At 32.9% G+C, this 18903-nt stretch overlaps 2 protein-coding genes across 2 annotated transcripts in view; both read left to right on the top strand.

Annotated features, from left to right (window-relative positions):
• LOC107709012 (zinc finger MIZ domain-containing protein 1-like) overlaps positions 1 to 5048 on the top strand; it is a 39940-nt gene extending 34892 nt beyond the window's left edge. The window contains exons 17-22 of the mRNA XM_016513408.1: positions 1323 to 1390; positions 1472 to 1540; positions 1671 to 1918; positions 2015 to 2175; positions 3476 to 3682; positions 4230 to 5048. Coding sequence (XP_016368894.1) covers positions 1323 to 1390; positions 1472 to 1540; positions 1671 to 1918; positions 2015 to 2175; positions 3476 to 3682; positions 4230 to 4337 — 861 coding nt within the window. The 3' untranslated portion in view covers positions 4338 to 5048. The remainder of the gene's footprint in view (positions 1 to 1322; positions 1391 to 1471; positions 1541 to 1670; positions 1919 to 2014; positions 2176 to 3475; positions 3683 to 4229) is intronic.
• A 4058-nt stretch (positions 5049 to 9106) lies between these two features.
• LOC107709024 (peptidyl-prolyl cis-trans isomerase A-like) lies at positions 9107 to 13372 on the top strand. The gene is made up of 6 exons (XM_016513420.1): positions 9107 to 9313; positions 9743 to 9773; positions 9887 to 9975; positions 10368 to 10464; positions 12302 to 12377; positions 12680 to 13372. Exons 1-6 carry the CDS (start codon positions 9164 to 9166, stop codon positions 12813 to 12815), a joined length of 579 nt encoding a protein of 192 aa, XP_016368906.1. The 5' UTR covers positions 9107 to 9163; the 3' UTR covers positions 12816 to 13372.
• The last annotated feature ends 5531 nt before the right edge of the window (positions 13373 to 18903 follow it).

The raw sequence follows: 18903 nt of genomic DNA, 5'->3' as shown, positions 1-18903 counted from the left end.
GATGCGCAAAACTCCGCATTTTAACAGTCAATAGCAAATACTTAAACTAATAGCAAAACAGTAGCTGATTCAGAAGCGCCAGATTGTCATAGCAAAGTCAGAATTACCTCCTCTCCTAGGTTCACGGAACGGTCGTCCATAAAATGCATTGCTGTTCTGTTGTAAGTAATCTTAAAGATTCCTAAATGCATCTAGTTTCGGAAGGCCAAATAAAGTGCTTTTGCTTTCGCACTTAAAACACAGCGTCTCTCTGACATGGCTGCTTCAACACTAACTGCGGTTACTTGAAACCACGCCTTCTTTCTTTGCGTGCTCATTTGGGCGGCATTATGCAAATATTTCCACATAGTGGGGTAGATATGTGGGGGCGTGTTAGAACGAGCCGTTTTAGGGGGGTGTGGCAGAGTCTTAACTTTGATAAAGAATATCTCTTTGGTTTTGAGACTTTAGTCTTTGCAACTTCAGGGATCTTATCTATGCACAATCAGCTTGTAACACTCCAAAGAGAAAGGAAAACTTGAAATCGCATCATATGACCCCTTTAATTGAATTTAAAATATTTCTAGAATTAGCCTTAAAGAGGGTAGAAAAAGACACCAATACAATACTTAATGCAAAGTCTGGATTTTACATATTATATAAAAATATATATTTTAAATAATTTGCTTTGCCTTCGGTAAAGTATAAAATATTTTTTTAAAAATTAGCAAAAATGTCTTTATAATTTTACATTTTTTCTCACTCGGTATAAATGAGTCTTTGCTCACCAAGGCTGCATTTATTTGATCAAAAACACAGTAAAAACAATAATATTGTGAAATATTATTACACTTTCAAATAACTATTTTCTATGTGAATATATAGTAAAATGTAATTTATTTCTGTGATGCGCAGCTGAATTTTCAGCATCATTACTCCAGTCTTCAGTGGGGCATGATTTTCAGAAATCATTCTAATATGCTGATTTGCTGCTCAAGAAACATTTCTGATTATTATCAATGTTGAAAACAGTCGTGCTGCACAATATTTTTGTGGAAACTGTGATACATTTTATTTTTCAGGATTCACAGATGAATAGAAAGCTCAAAAGAACAGCATTTATTTGAAATGGAAATCTTTTGCAACGTTATAAATGTCTTTACTGCCGCATTTGATCAATTTAATGCATCTTATCTGATTAAAAGTATTAATTTTAATGTAACAAAGTATTGAAAAGGGAATGGCATAATCATATTTGGCATCAAAACATCTTTAAATGTACATATGAGTGTGATAATGTTGTCTAAACGTTGTGTTAATGTTGAGGTAATGTTCTCTTGCAGTGCTTTGACCTGGAGTCCTATCTAGAGCTGAACTGTGAGCGGGGCTCATGGAGATGTCCGGTGTGCAAGTAAGGTCCTCCAGTCACTCCTCAGATCACGACTGAGATGCTTGAGTGATGCAGAACTGATCTTCTGTTTGTCTTCTTCAGTAAAGCGGCTCTGTTAGAAGGTCTGGAGGTGGATCAGTACATGTGGGGGATTTTGAACGCTCTCCAGAAGTAAGTCGGCTTAAAAGAGCGCAACATTTAGCGCTCACTTTGGAGGTTTTGGAAGTCAGAAACAAGCCAGGGCAGCTGGTTTAGGTGTTTTGCACCGGACCGATCACAGATCTACGTGCTGTCGTTGCAGCTCAGAGTGTGAGGAGGTCACGGTAGACCCGTCGTGCAGCTGGAGGTCGGTCCAGATCAAATCTGAGCCGCACATAAAGGAAGATCCGGACGGGTTGATGTCCAAGCGCTTCAAAACCACGAGTCCCAGTCAGATGGTGCTGCCCAATGTGATGGACATGATCTCTCAGCTCGACCCGGGAGCGTCTCCGTACCCCAACCAGAACCTCCAGCAGCAGAACAGCAGCACTAACCAGTACAACAGTCCAGGTACGGTCATATTACCCAGAAACACCCACCTCAGATCACTCAGACACTGTACGGAAATACAAATGTACAGGTTCTTATGTGACTTCTGTTTCCCAGGCAACAGTTTCAAGGGCCACAGTAAGTTTGGTGACTATCCCCATGGCAACGCTGCAGCATCATCATCATCAGTGAGTGAGTTCGTTCAGGGGCCGCACCTGTCTCACCCCCCCGCTGACCTTTCGACCTCTGAGAGCCTGACGCACACACTACAGGACAGCGTGAGTCTCAGAACCACAACACAACTTACAGCCATCAGTACATACAGACTCGCAGCAGGTGGCGCTCACACACAGAAACTCCTGATGCATTTCACTCATAAATTAGGTTTAATATTATTTACTTTTAACGATGCAGTGATATTCAGTATTTATATTTGTGTTATGTTAATATTTTAAATATACAGTTTCATATAATGTAAGTTTTTTTGTTTATTTCCTTTTTTATTGTAATAGTTTTTTATTTATTTTTCTTAATGTTTTTATATTATGCCCTTTAAATAACAATAATAACTTTATTTATTTGTTATTATATATATATATATATATATATATATATATATAAATTTGTCAATTCATGTATATTTTAAATGTTCATGGTTTTGTATAAATTGTATTCTTACAGTATATTTTTATTTTTTATTTTATTCCCTTTTTATTTATTTATTTTAAACTATATTACACTTTTGCTGCAGCTTTTAATCATACTTTGTCTTTTTTTATTGCTTTTAATCGCTTTTAAGATTTTTTTTCTTAATGTTTATATATTTTACCTTATAAATAATAACAATAAAATAAGGATCCTTAACTTTTTTTTACATTTATTTATTTGTTTTGTTATTTTTTATATATATTTATATATTATTAGCAGAAAATATTGGTAAGTATTTGGTATGTCTGTGACCTGAGAGAAATTGTGTGAATTAGAAAAAAAAACAATTTTAATCAGATGATATAATAATAAGAAAAACACTGATATCAGCCAATGCTGATATGTTGTGCATCCTAAATTTATAAATGTGTAAGTTCACATTTTTAAAGAAATTAAACTTTTGTATAAATACTATTTTTACAGTACAGTTTTTTTATTTCCTTGTTTATTTTTTTTACTCTTATTGTAGCTTTCATCATACTTGTTTTTTTATTGCTTTTATAATTTTTTTTATCGCTTTTAATTGTTTTTGTGATTTCTTTTTCTTAACAATAATAATAATATGTACACTACCAGTCAAAAGTTTGGGATCAGTAAGACTTGATACTTTTTTCAGGATTCTTTGATGAATAAAAAGTTAAAAAGAAGAGCATTTATTTAAAATATAAATCTTTTCTAACAATATAAATCTTTGCTATCACTTCTCAACAATTTAACACATTCTTGCTGAATAAAAGTTTTAATTTCTTTCAAAAAAAGAAAGAATAAAAATGTACTGACCCCAAACTTTTGAGCGGTAGTGTATATTAATCAGATGATATCAGTGTTGAGTATCCTTAATGTCAGTTCATGCATATTTTCTGTTTTCAGTCACAGACGCCTCACCCCCTCAACACAAATCAATCCCACAATCCCCTGCAGCACAGTATGCAGCTGTTACATCACAGCGGCCCGCCCCATGCCTGCAGACCACCGCCCAGCCAGATGCACCCAGACGTGACCTTTAACCCCGCGTCCAACCTGGAGATTCAGTGTGGGGGTCAGAGCAGCGCAGACATACGCCAGGCCTCCTTAGATGTGAGTTCAGACAAATAAACGAATAAACAAACAACAACAATAATAATATCAAAATATATAACAAAATTTTTTTTTTTACTAATTTTACATTAAATTTTTTATTTCATTTTGTTTATTTACTTACACTATTACACTTTTATCGTAGCTTTTTTTGTGCTTATTTTTAATGATCTTTGATTTCTTTTTCTTCATGTTTGTATATTCTGCCTTAAAAATAACAACTAAAACAAACAAACAAATAAAAGTATTATTATTGTTTTTATTTTATATATATATATATATATCATTACATGTACAGCAGAAAAGCTTGATAACTGTTTGGTATGTTTGTGTAACCTGAGAGAAACAGTTTGAATCATGTTGAAAAAACCCTAGTAATTATTTTTTAATCAGATGATACGATCAGTAAACACAGTGCAGAAGCAGCATGTACCGTATTGACCCCAATATAAGACGATGTTTTTTTCTTGGAAATACATCTGAAAAAACGCGGTCGTCTTATATTCGGGCCAATACGGTAATAGTGTTGCTTGCTTCCCTCCTGCAGCTGCTGCCAGACCTGATGAATCCAGACGATCTTCTGTCGTACCTGGATCCTCCAGACCTTCCCAGCAGCAGCAAAGACGACCTGCTGTCTCTCTTTGAGAATAACTGAGACCTCAAACCTCCATATCTGACAAACAGAAATGCACTTATCGTCACTTCCTCTTCCTGTACAGAATACAGATTTCAAAACCAGCGAGGACAGATGGACGCACACTGACAATAACCATTATTTCTGCTTCCAGATACCTTGTTTTTATCTGTCAGAATGACAGAGAGCGTATGAATATCACTCAATGTTTAGAGCTGAAGTGAACTTAGCAGCTAAATTCAGTCTTTTCTACCACATGAGAGTGAAAGCAGTGTGGTAGCGTTTTTCTACTTGCTTTGATTTTGATACGAAGAACCGGACAAACATCCGTCCGCTGTCATACTGTGTTCATGTTACTCCTCCTCCACGTCTGATAAGCTGCTTCTGTTCATCATTCAGCAGCGATTCTCAAACGTTCAATCCAAGCACAGCTCTTATTCAGAACAAATCACATTGTTTGGAAACGTAAAGGGAGAAAACGCAAATCAAGCTCCCACCGTGCAATTATCCGTCTAGTTCACTACTGTTCATAATGCAGTTGTGCTATTTTAGAGAAGCTCATGTAAATATTTGTGAATACATTTGTTTTTGATTGGTCGTCCATGTTTCTTCTGTCTATGAGTATTCATTATAAGAGTGTGTGAAAGACAGGCTACGTTCAGAATGCAATACTATACTGAACTATACTGCATACTATTTTATATATTGGCAATGAAATATATTTACACAAAAGTCTGGGGTCTGTAAGGTGTCTTAATGTTTTTGAAAGAAATCTCTTCTGTTCACCAAGGAAGACCATTTCTGCCACATGAGAAAAAAACATGCTTTGTTAAGTCATAAATAATGTCATATTTGCATTAAAAATGACATAACTGAGCGAATGACACTTAATGACAGATGTGTCTTGGTAGTAAAAAGTTACTTTCAAAGATAGATTTGAAGACTACAGTAAGATTTTACTTCTACTGTTAATAAGATTTTGGTAGGCTACTATTAGATGGATAGCCTAAATGTCCTAATTCAGATGGGCTACCTGTTTTTTTTTTTTTTATGGTATATCAAAAAGTGTATATTTTTTAAATGTGATTGTTGGTACATTTTACCAGTTTTTACCATACTTTCAAAACAAAAATTTAAATAGGAAAAATATGCAATATGAAAATAATTGAAGACAAAATGTGTTTTACTGAGAAAAAACAAGATTTGGTTTTTAAAAAGCCTTTTTCCAAAAGGTACATCTGGAAAAAGGGGGGGTCGTCTTATAATCAGGGTCGTCTTATATTCGGGCCAATACGGTAATAGTGTTGCTTGCTTCCCTCCTGCAGCTGCTGCCAGACCTGATGAATCCAGACGATCTTCTGTCGTACCTGGATCCTCCAGACCTTCCCAGCAGCAGCAACGACGACCTGCTGTCTCTCTTTGAGAATAACTGAGACCTCAAACCTCTATATCTGACAAACAGAAATGCACTTATCGTCACTTCCTCTTCCTGTACAGACTACAGATTTCAAAACCAGCGCGGACAGATGGACGCACACCGACAATAACCATTATTTCTGCTTCCAGATACCTTGTTTTTATCTGTCAGAATGACAGAGAGCGTATGAATATCACTCAATGTTTAGAGCTGAAGTGAACTTAGCAGCTAAATTCAGTCTTTTCTACCACATGAGAGTGAAAGCAGTGTGGTAGCGTTTTTCTACTTGCTTTGATTTTGATACGAAGAACCGGACAAACATCCGTCCGCTGTCATACTGTGTTCATGTTACTCCTCCTCCACGTCTGATAAGCTGCTTCTGTTCATCATTCAGCAGCGATTCTCAAACGTTCAATCCAAGCACAGCTCTTATTCAGAACAAATCACATTGTTTGGAAACGTAAAGGGAGAAAACGCAAATCAAGCTCCCACCGTGCAATTATCCGTCTAGTTCACTACTGTTCATAATGCAGTTGTGCTATTTTAGAGAAGCTCATGTAAATATTTGTGAATACATTTGTTTTTGATTGGTCGTCCATGTTTCTTCTGTCTATGAGTATTCATTATAAGAGTGTGTGAAAGACAGGCTACGTTCAGAATGCAATACTATACTGAACTATACTGCATACTATTTTATATATTGGCAATGAAATATATTTACACAAAAGTCTGGGGTCTGTAAGGTGTCTTAATGTTTTTGAAAGAAATCTCTTCTGTTCACCAAGGAAGACCATTTCTGCCACATGAGAAAAAAACATGCTTTGTTAAGTCATAAAATAAAATGATGACATAAGGCAATTATGAGATAAAAGTCGAAATTATGATGACATAATTATGAGATAAAAAGTTGAAATGATGACTAAGTCATAATTATGAGATAAAATGTCAAAATTATGACACAAGTGAATTACTGTATGAGATAAGTTGAAATTATAAGTAATAATTATGAGATAAAAGTCAAAATAATGATGTCATAATTATGGGATGAAAGTAAATGAATATGGAAGGAAGTAAATAATTATGACATAAGTCAAAATTATGAGATAAAATGTTGAAATTATTACTTGTCATAATTATGAGGGAAAAAGTCAAAATAATGATGTCATAATTATGAGATAAAATGTCAAAATTATGACACAAGTGAATTACTGTATGAAATAAATAGAAATTAGAAGTAATAATTATGAGATAAAATTTCAAAATTATGACATACTAAATTGAAATTATGACAAGTAATTTATGAGATTAAAAAAAAAAATCGAAATTATGACTTGTCATAATTGAGGTAAAAAGTCGAAATTGTAGTACGTCCTAATTATGAGAGTGTATTATGAGATAAATTGAAATTATGTCATAAGATAAAATTTATGAGATAAAAAGTCAAAATGATGACATAGCAAGTTGAAATTATGACAAATCAAGTCAAAAATATGGCAAAAAGTCAAAATTATAATAGTTGAAATTGACAAAAATGTGAAATTATTAGATTTAAAAAAGGCAAAAAATCTGACTGTATCATAATTTGTTTTGTCTATAATCTACTTTTTTTATCTTTAATGAATTTTTTTTGACTTAGTATGTCATAATTTAGATTTTTTTATATCCTAATTTTGACTTTTTATTCTCCTAATTGTGACCGAGTATGTCATAATCATGACTTTTATAGTCATTTTGATTTTCATCTCATAATCATGACAGTAGTGTGTGGAAACTACACTAGATTTGTTACGTAATTGTGAACGCAGCCTGTGTTAATCATCATGTGTTTCACATCCAGACGGAATAAAGCTTGAAATGCTCCAAAAATACACTTCCTTTTAAGAAACCAATAATGTGTGAAGCTGTCGGAGGCGCAGTTAAGGATATTTTATTGATATACAGAGTATGTTAATATGAGAAATATTGTTAATATGTACAAGTAAATATAACAGCCGTATGTGAAATAAATCTATACAGGCTTGTTTATTTGTAGAAAGGGCAGCTGTATGTAAAAGCTAACGGACATGTTAATTGGTTTTTAATATTATTTTTTGCTCTGTTTGGTTTTGGTAAATTATTTTTTATTGTTCTTATACTTTAATGCCTGTTCTGATGATTATATCACTTGGCAAAAAATTACACACACGTCTTCCCTATTTTATGAAAGATAATATCTTAATATCTGATTCTAAATCACTTGAATCTGTGAAATCATTGAGGCTGCATGACCACATCTAATCTCTGTTTTCTGCTTTAAACTCCTGAATACTCTAGTAAGACGCATCTCACTCACACAATAAGTGATTGTTCTGTTTGTTGCCGGGAAGATCAATGTTTATGGCGACTCATGGGATCGTGGCTGTTGTTGTCACACTGTGTGAAGCAGAAATAAAGCATCTGATTGTGATTCTTTGGTCCTGCAGATCTGGTTTAATGACGTCACATCAAACCTCAATAAACTCCTCTCTAATCTCCAGCTCCATGCCCTGTTGACTGATAATGATTGTGTTATTAAGCTGAGTTATTGATTCTTTGAGTTCATGAACTGCTTTCGGTGGATAACCCGAATTGAGACTGTAATCTTACAACAAACACTGCATTATTCTATTTATGTCTTCATTCATTTCTGATGTCCACTTAAATAGATCTTTAAAAGGCATTTGAATCATTCAGGGTTTGATGATATACTGTAGCAACCTTTGACATTCACTCATAATTCTGCTTTGACTCGGTGTGCATTGATGGCAACATAAACTTGGCTGAAAAAAATAATTATGTTTTATATTTGTATTATATTTTCACATTTAACATTGCACTTTTTTTTTTTAATTAGGTCACTAATATTAACATAATCTTGTTTTATGTTTTATATATTTATAATTTTTTATATTCAGTCACATGCATTTATTTAGTTAGGTTTTTTTGTGATTTAACAATTAATGCATCCCCAGGTTTATTATTATTATATTATATTATTATTTATGTTGCTGATTAACTTATTTTATAGATATTTATTTACTAAAAAGTATTCATAGTAGTCAAAAAGTATATAAATAAATATATATTTATATAAAAGCTCAATTTTATTACTATTTATTTATTTTACATATTTTATTTAAATTTAATATTTTATATTTTACATTAACAATAAATTTAATTATTTTTACATTTTAAAAGTTAAAACAGTTTTTTTAAAATATCTTATATAATATTATAATAGGTCTTAACGTTTAGAATTGTTTTATATTAATTCACATGTATTTATTTATTATTTATGTTTATGAATCAACATGTGACCAAACGCGCGAGCGCTCTCTTGAACGCTTCCGTGTGACGCTTCAGCGCTTCCTGTGCGTCAGTAACTCGGCGCGAGTCGGTAACCGGAATCAGCATGTTATTCATCGGTAACAGGGTTAAATTCTGCTCGCTGGCGTTCACCGCGGCGCGTATGTACGCCACCGGAGCTCAAGCCAACAGCAACCCGGTGGTGTTCTTCGACATCGCGGCGGACAACGAGCCGCTCGGTAGAGTCACCTTCGAAGTGAGTGTGAGAGAAGTTACGAACTCTACTATGCGTAAGGCTCGGCTTATGAATATTAATGACGTTCGACTAGCTAGTTTCTCTGATTGGCTGAAAGAACGCGAGACGCTAAACAGTTGGCGAATCAAGGAATTCTTCCGAGTGTTTGTGAATATTAATTAAGTGTGTGGACGATTCACGAACTAATGAATATTCATAAGGTCGGCCTTCTCCATAGTAGAATACTCACAACCTGTACAAAAATACTTTATTTTATAATACTTTCGTGCGTAACATGTTTCTGAAAATTGTCAGTTAAATTATTTAGATGCTCAAGCAAATGTAGCTATAGTTTCTATGTGTGTTTACTTCTCAGTGTGACCCATTTTTACAATGTTTTTAAGGGTTTATTGACATTTATTGACCTTTAACTCTCTTCCTGAACTGTAGCTGAATGCGGATGTTGTGCCCAAAACAGCAGGTAAAACACTTTATATTCATTATATTGTACTGTCTTTTCTATTCTGCATGTGTGTATATGAGTGTATGTGTACTTTGGGTCAACCGTGAGTTTTTTTCTTTTGTGTTTTCTAGAGAATTTCCGAGCTCTGTGCACCGGTGAACATGGATTCGGATACAAGGGCTCCATCTTCCACAGAGTGATCCCACAGTTCATGTGTCAGGTGACCAGATCCTCGTCCAGATCCCACACGTCTGCTGATAAAGCTCGGTCCACTGAAGCACATACTGCTTTATGTAGTTCAAGTCCGGACAGTTACTCATCTGTGTTTGGGTGTTATGTTTAATATGGTATTGAGTATGACACTAGTGTAACATGCTGTAATTGTATCCAGTTGCATTGTGTTAATGTTACAAAATCCCTTTAATGACTTGCTCTTCCTGTCCTTACAGAAGAACCGCATTAATCCTGCTGGACTAATTACACATTCGATGACACATTTTGTGCTCATTTTAAGTCTCAAGTGCTTTTGGCATGTGGTCACGTGTGATTAAATGAAAAACACGTGTACTCTTCATGTGTTTGCCTTGATTTACACTCATTTGTTTCTCTTAGGGAGGAGATTTTACAAACCACAATGGAACCGGAGGAAAGTCCGTCTACGGTCCGAGATTTCCAGATGAGAATTTCAGACTGAAACACACCGGAGCAGGTAAAGCACACCTGATCGCTCTTCGTGAGTGTTTGCTTTGTTCATTAGATGCTGGGAGTTTCATTCTTAAGTCTATGACTGTTTTTCATGAGTTCTTGTCATGGTGAATGTCGGTGAGTTCGCTGTATAAAGAGCTTTCAGTTTCTCTGTAGGAATGTGTAAAGGCCTCTAGATGGCGCTATTAGAGCTGTTAAAAGTCAACCATTGTTACTGTTAACTAAAACTATTATAAATTGTTTTAGTTTATTCTGAAGTTCTAAAATTACTTAAACTGAAAACTGAAAATAATGTATAATAATTTAATTAAAATAAAGTGAGAATTTTTTTTATGCTAATAAAAATAACAAAAACAAAACAAAATGACTAAAACTTAAATAAAAAAATATATAAAAATAAAAGCTAGTTACATATATATTAAAACTGAAATAAAAAATAAAGCTAAATATAAATATATTAAAAAAAATGACAAAAGCACAACAAAATTACTAAAACTTAAACTAAAAAAATACTGAAAAATTTAAGCTTGAAACTGAAATAAAAAATAAATCACAACAAAATTACTAAAACTTAAACTGAAATAAAAAATAAAGCTAACTGGATATATAAAAAATACTAGATAAAAATGACAAAAGCACAACAAAATTACTAAAACTTAAACTGCAAAAAAAATCTAGTTATATAAGTATTAAAACTAAAACTGAAATAAAAAATAAAGCTAAATATAAATATTTTTTTAAAAATAAAAAAAATGACAAAAGCACAACAAAATTCCTAAAAACTTAAACTGAAATAAAAATAAAGCTAAATAGAAATATATATTTTTTAATTATAATAATAAAAATGATAAAAGCACAACAAAATTACTAATACTTAAATTTAAAAAAAAAAAACGAAAAAATTAAGCTCAAAACTGAAATAAAAATAAATCTAAATAGAAATATATATAAAAAAACTCATAAAAATGGCAAAAGCACAACAAAATTACTAAAACTTAAACTGAAAACTTAAAATAATGTATAATAATTTTATTAAAATAGTGAGAATTTTGAATGCTAATAAAAATTGCAAAAGCACAACAAAATTACTAAAACTTAAATGGAAAAAAATAAACTTAAAAATCTAAAAATAAAAGCTAGTTACATAACTATTAAAACTAAAACTGAAATAAAAAATAAAGCTAAATATAAATATATATTTTTAATTATAATAATAAAAATGATAAAAGCACAACAAAATTACTAAAACTTAAATGGAAAAAACCCCTAAAAAAATTAAGCTCAAAACTGAAATAAAAATAAATCTAAATAGAAATGTATATTAAAAAAACTAATAAAAATGACAAAAGCACAACAAAATTACTAAAACTTAAAAAATACTGAAAAAAATTAAGCTCAAATCTGAAATAAAAATAAATCGCAAACAAAATTACTAAAACTTAAACTGAAATAAAAAATAAAGCTAAATGGAAATATAAAAAATGACAAGCACAACAAAATTACTCGAACTTAAACTGAAAAAAACTAGTTATATAAATATTAAAATGTTATTAAACAATAATGATTTTGTGCTTTAAAAAATAATATACAGTAATAGTATATAAATATGAAAATGATGCTGCTTTCTTTTACTTGGTATTTTTTTTAAAGCATTAGATAATAATTCTAATTATTATAATAAAAATGCTATAATTGTTATGATCTTTTTTGTGAAGTGAATATTGTATATGTAATAATATGTGTGTTCATATGCAAATATGCATTTAAATCAGCATAAGCCATTAAACAGAGTTGAGCACTGGCATGAAGTTAGTGCTAATGTTTTGTTGGTGTGTGTTCAGGTATTCTGTCCATGGCTAACGCCGGACCCAACACCAACGGATCCCAGTTCTTCATATGCACAGCCAAAACAGAGTGGTACGTTAATCATCTTCATGAATCTGCTTTCATTTCATGTGGATATGAGTGTGTGATGTTGTGTGTGTGTGTGTTGTGTGTGTGTGTTGTTTGTTTGTTTGTTTGTGTGTGTGTGTTGTGTTTTGTGTGTGTGTGTGTTGTGTGTGTGTGTTGTTTGTGGTGTGTGTGTGTGTTGTTTGTGGTGTGTGTGTGTTGTTTGTGGTGTGTGTGTGTGTGTGTGTTGTTCGTGGTGTGTGTTGTTTGTGGTGTGTGTGTGTGTGTTGTTTGTGGTGTGTGTGTGGGGTTTGTGGTGTGTTTTCCAGGCTGGATGGGCGGCACGTTGTGTTCGGCAGCATTAAAGACGGGATGGATGTGGTGAGGAAGGTGGAGGAGCTCGGCTCTCGCTCGGGAAGAACCGCCAAGAGAATCAGCGTCACCGACTGTGGAGAGCTCAAGTAGAGTCCGCAGTCGTTTCTACTGTCCTGCTGTAGATTCATAGACTACTCCATGTTCACAAGGGACAAAAGCTCCATAATGTGAAACTCAAGACACTTTCGGGTTAAAGGAATAGTCTTTATTTACTCGCTCTCATGTCTTTGCAAAGCTGTGATGTTAAAAATGTCATGCAACACAAAGGGGGAATTTTTAAGTTCTTTAGACTTATAGTGACCGAAAAGGGCTAAATCTGCATGAAAGCACTTGTGCATTATATTCAGAGTCTTCTGAAGTCATGCACTTTTAAAGTCGTTGTGCAGAAAAACAGATAATTATTTTGTATTCCAAGGAAAAAAAACACATCTTACGGGTTTGAAGTGACATGAGGACGAGTAAATACCGTCATTTTTACATGCATTATTCCTTTAAAGTAACTGTAAACTAATAAATGTCATTTTTAACGTCATTCTCAGGTAAAAACCATGTTTATTCTGGACTGACTGCATGAGATTATGAATTATGGCCAGTGTGCTTCAGTATTCGTCACTTGAGTTTGATTAATAAAGCCGAGAGCAATAAGACATGATGATGATGTTGTAGTAGTTTATTTGTATTTCGAGTTTGATCTGCTCTTGAGGAAGAGCGGCGAGAGCGTATAAGGCACATTTCTGTGTTTCACAGGTTGTTAATGGCACATTGCCTTCATATTTCACAGTCTTGAGTTACTGTCATTCATGTGCATGCAGTGCTTCAGTAAGATCTTCAACCATTTAGATGACCTGAACGAATCGTGTCCGAATCTGCATTCACATTTCTGAAGTTTGTGCTTGAAACCGGTTTGAAACCAAATGCACTTCAGTCTTAAAAACTGGTTTTGCATTTGAAAGTTGAAAACTATCCAGATTATAAGTTAATAAAAACACACAAGCACATGCACATTCATCAACAGATATATAAAAACACCAAAAAAATGAATGCTTTTGGTCTTCTTTTTCAACATCGGATTCATTGCTTTATGCATTCAGACCAGACACACTTCTTCTTATCAAATATTGTGATTGAAAAATGTGCTTGTGCATCTTTTTGAGGCAACTGTATATGAGATGTTATAAAGTATTTTTCATAAACACAGGCACAGACTTCATTCAGAACAGAATCACATTGTATAATTAACCTACAGTATTAAAACTGTTGCTGTTCTGATCTCTATTGCTGTCACTATTATTGTTCACACTTTTACCCAAATACAGAAATATCATTGTGATAAACAGGCACTTGAGTGATGCCTCCTAAAATCATTCCATATGCAAAGTGTAGAAAATAAGAGCTATCAACAGTTCATAACAGTATTAAAAACGTCCCATTGGGTGTCAGAATTATTTGAAAAGCTCTGAGCAACTACACTGACAAACCATATACAGCATCGAAATGAGAATATTTCATAGATATTAATGCATTTAATATGCAGAAGGCTGATCAGGTATATGCTGTAAAATCACAATTAAAAAATGCAAATCATAGTAGTTTTCACTGATCACAGTAATTCAAATGAAATCATGATGGGGTGAATTTTAAATCGTAAAAAAAAAAAAAAGACAATTTAGAAATATTCCAGGTGTTTTTCTTTTTCTAATCAAAATGTTTTAATCACAACAATATTATTTTAATTAATAATCAAGCTATAGTTTTTTTCCCTGTGTCCTGTTAGTTGTTTGCAAAATCACTTTCACAAAATCCATTTCCTTGATGACATCACCCCACAGGAAGTGACATCATTTTGGAGGGAGATCAGCGGCACAAAGGTCAGTAAGTGTTTGATTATCAGTGGATCCTGTGAGGTTTTGTGCTTTGAATATCATTTCATCTCATTATTGTGTAAATATCCAGTATTTTATTTTTAAATGGGTTCTGAAGAACAGGAATGAGCCACTGCAGTCCAGAGTTTCACATCAAATTCATTTTGATGCCCTGCCTGTAAATTATTGCCCTGAAATGTGTTTATTAAATGCTTTAGAGGCATATTTCACATGTGAATTCACAGCAACTATACCTGACATCAAATATTCAGTACTTACACCATTCAGAGTGATCATTTATACTCTGAATGTATGTGTATATATATGTATATACTGTGGCATAATGTTTATTACCACAGAAAATTATTAAAAAATATATATATTTGTTGTCCCTTTTTTATTTATTTATTATTTTCCACAGTCATGCACTGAACAAAATCAATCAAGGTCAGTAAGTGATTTTATCATAAAAATGTTTCATGTGAACATTTGAGTTTTAATTCCAGTGCATTGTCTACTTTAACAACCACAAATGTATTATTCAAAAAGTCCTTTTCTGTGGTAATCAACATGCATAAACACTGCTGACAACATTTCCGTCATGTTTACCCGGAGCACTGCTTTATATCAGTCAGGAATCAGTGAATACTGTCAAACTAAAGCGAGGCGATGAGGGCGTGACGGGCTTCTGTGGAGGTCAGAGGTCACTGAACTCGACGGCAGTAGTATCCGAGCACCTTACACTTCTCACACAGATGCTGAGGATGTTCTTTGCTCTGGTCCGATACGTCCAGACCGTCGGGTTTCTCCAGAGGACGCTGACAACCAGAGGAAAGAAGTCAAAGAGTGTCCGTCTTAAAAGCAACATTCACAATACAGAAGAACATGTGGTGAAGGTGAAAGGAAAAAGATCCAACTTCATCAGGTTCAGAACTTCCTAAGCTGCCAAACAAACAGCAAAGCAGCCTTATCTTGAGCCAAAAGAACACTATTGCATCTCCCAGTCTTTTCTTGAGTGGAGAACCGTCTAGTTCTCTTGCTCGAGTTAATAACTAACAGATGCTCTCCAGCTTGAACTGTTTCCACTTGGTTTAGATGCGTTTAGATGTTCTTTTGCACAGATGCTTTAAGCGACCAGAACATTTACCCAGAGGCCCTTCAGGCTCCTGAGGCTTCGGCAGTGATACGAACGAGACGGAAAACAAAGCACAGGAATCAGAAATCAGTGTCTTTGTCTTGCTTTCCCGTAAAAATATCTAAACGTCCTCAAAGCAAGAAACGTTTACTTGAGAAAGAAAAAATTGCACAGTTGAGCAACTGAAACTTTTTGTTAGATTTACACTTTAAATAGTTTGCCAATGGGGTAAACAATAATTTAATTGCTAAATCTCAGTTTTGCTAAAGTATCTTGTTTCAAGGCAGTTAATAAAAATAAAACCATAAAAAAATATATTTTTGTTACTTTGAAATAAAATAAACGCTAACTGAAAAATAAAATATTTCAGCTAGTTGCCAAGGAAACTTGATGTACTAAAATAACTCAAACTAATAAAATTAAGGTAAAAACAAAAAAGAAATAAAAATTCAATCGAAATATCGTTTTTTTAAGGTAAGGTAATTAGTTTAAATTCTAATAATGTTTCCTGTATTTTTGTCATATATGTGAGGTTTTTAGTCTTTAATGTTTCATTTAATAATGTTTTCTGGAACTACAGCAGTGCATTTGTCAAACAAAGAACAGTAAACTGTTACATTGTTACAGTTTTGTTGCATTGGAATGTTTAATGTAACATTCTGAACTGTCTAATGGAATTCAAAATGTAGCATGTAAGATTCTCAGTGTCGCCACAGGAGGCGCTGCAGTGGATATCAGTGTACAGTAAACTGTCATCTTCTCCAGTCATTTTACTCCAAGGAAACTTGATGTACTAAAATAACTCAAACTAATAAAATTAAGGTAAAAACAAAAAAGAAATAAAAATTCAATCGAAATATCGTTTTTTTAAGGTAAGGTAATTATACTTAACTAATACTAAAACCAAGGAAAAAATTTTATTATAAAATTATATATATATATATATGTATGTATATATGTATGTACCGTATATATAAAGTATATGCATATTTAAAAAAGGACAAACACAAAATTACACAAAGCAAAATGATTACAATTAAAGTGGAAAAAAAAATCCAATTCAAAATATAAACACAAGCTATAATAGAATAACACTGTTTTTAAGGATGTTCAGATATTGTAAGTGTAAAAGCAGATCTAAACACCTGTTCACCTGTTTGTGAGGATAGACGTTGATGTGGCATTTGATGCACTCCTGACCCATGTTCATCAGTGTACAGTAAACTGTCATCTTCTCCAGTCATTTTACTCTTTCACACACAAACACACGCAGGTCTGGTTCAGATTGAAATCACTGATTGTTTGGATTTGTTTGACGGAGGTCCCGAAGTGTTTAATGTCTTTACCGCGGTTATTAGGAGTGTTTAGTCATGATGAGTGTGTCTGCGTTGAGGATTCTGAAATCCTTCATGCTGCATTTCTAATAATTCCAGACCCGCTGTTGTGCAAAGCTCTGATTTGCCCCTCAGTGCCTGTGTGGGTATGATTCTGATTCTGATTCTGATTACTGGCATTGCTCTGCTTTAATTAGACACATCTGATCCTCTGACGTCACTCATATAAACCACCTGCGGCCTTCACTTCATTCACTGTACTTCTGATTGAAAGCAACACTTGAGAACTGTGCAGCGCAGCACCCTTTTCTCTGTATTTCTCGAATGACTAGAATGATCTAAAACAAAGTGAAATTAAAGTGATTGCTGAATTCTGATTGGTTGTTTTAGATCATTATGTTCTAAAACCACCAATCAAAATTCAGCAATCACTTTAATTGTGAACAAGCAATTGTGAAGTTTATATATGAACGCAGTGTTATTTATTCATCTTTTAATACAGTTTTTACTAATATTTTCTGTTTTCAATTTAACTTTAAAGTTTTTTTGTATTTCTTTTAATAGTTTCTGTTTTTTATGTCTATATAGTAGTTATTTATTTAGTAATTATTTATGGTTATTTTAGTACTTCGTTTTGGAAATGTTGCCTTGGCAGCTTTTTAATAAAATTAAAAAGTAATTTATTATATTTAATTTTTATTCCAGCTAAAATGTATTTTATTTTAAATGTTTTTTGTTTTTTTTATATTTAGTTTTGGTTAACAATAATAACCCTGTATAATAATGCTGTACTGTACTGTAGTAGACCAAACTTTTTGAGAATTAACCACTAGGTGATGCTATAATGAACAAATGTAAATTTTTACTTATATCTCAAAAATGTATGGGCTAAAATGGAAATACTTATTTTATAGAGGTTACAGGACCGTTTTCCATCATTTTGAATTTTACATCATTTTGAAAAGTTTGTAATTCAGATACAGTTTGCATTTAGAGAAGCTCCTGGAAATACCAGAGCAAAGCTTTTCGTCTGTGGTCAGAATGAGCCACAGAACTCATTTAGGCTTTTTAAAGCCTTTTTATGATCTTGTCAGCTCCAACGTATATTATAAGATAGCACACTGAATGTAAACTACTTCTGAAACTCTAAAAGAGTCCTAGCTACTACCTTTGTGAATAAATACACCAGGAAACTGAAGGAAACTAGTATAGCTTGTATAGTGTAGTTTATATTTTTGCATTTTTTAAAAGTCATGAATCCAGACTTTATTAAATGTTGTTTTGTTTTTATCCACTCCTCTTTAAAGACCTTACAAAATCATTAAACCGATTCATGTCTGTTAGCTCTGAGGTTATTTGACTAATGAGCTTCATAGATTTTAATGTTTATGAAAGTCTCTTCTGCTCACCAAAGCTGCAATTTTTTAAATCAAAAATACAGTAAAAACAGTAATATTGTGAAATATTATTAGAATTTCAAACAGCTGTTTTCTATGTGAATATCTGTTAAACTGTAATTTATTTCTGTGATGCGCAGCTGAATTTTCAGCATCATTACTGCAGTCTTCAGTGTCACAAAAAAAAAAAAAAAAAGTAAAAATTTCCAGATATAAACTCAAAATTTTGAGAAAAAAAAGTCAAAATGGCAAGATATAAACTCAGAATTGCATGAAAAAAGTCAGAATTGTGAGATATAAACATGCAATTGAGAGGAAAAAAATTGCAATTACTTACGGTTAATAAAGTTTTAAATATGCATATTTTAAATAAGTTTTAAATATGGATATTTTTCTTACAGAAACGCATCGATTCGCTTCAGGAGGCCTTTATTCACCCCCCAGAGCTGT

Source organism: Sinocyclocheilus rhinocerous, unplaced genomic scaffold (assembly GCF_001515625.1).
Source record: "Sinocyclocheilus rhinocerous isolate Xijiao unplaced genomic scaffold, SAMN03320098_v1.1 scaffold1137, whole genome shotgun sequence".
Lineage (NCBI taxonomy): Eukaryota > Metazoa > Chordata > Actinopteri > Cypriniformes > Cyprinidae > Sinocyclocheilus > Sinocyclocheilus rhinocerous.
The sequence above is the reverse complement of the archived record's forward strand: the minus strand, read 5'-3'. Positions and strand labels throughout refer to the sequence as shown.

Coding starts and splice junctions, on each gene's coding strand:
- LOC107709024 (XM_016513420.1), top strand. CDS start 9,164: ATGTTATTCATCGGTAACAGGGTTAAATTCTGCTCGCTGGCGTTCACC. Junction 9,774..9,886: donor TGTTGTGCCCAAAACAGCAG/GTAAAACACTTT, acceptor TGTGTTTTCTAG/AGAATTTCCGAGCTCTGTGC. Junction 10,465..12,301: donor ACTGAAACACACCGGAGCAG/GTAAAGCACACC, acceptor GTGTGTGTTCAG/GTATTCTGTCCATGGCTAAC.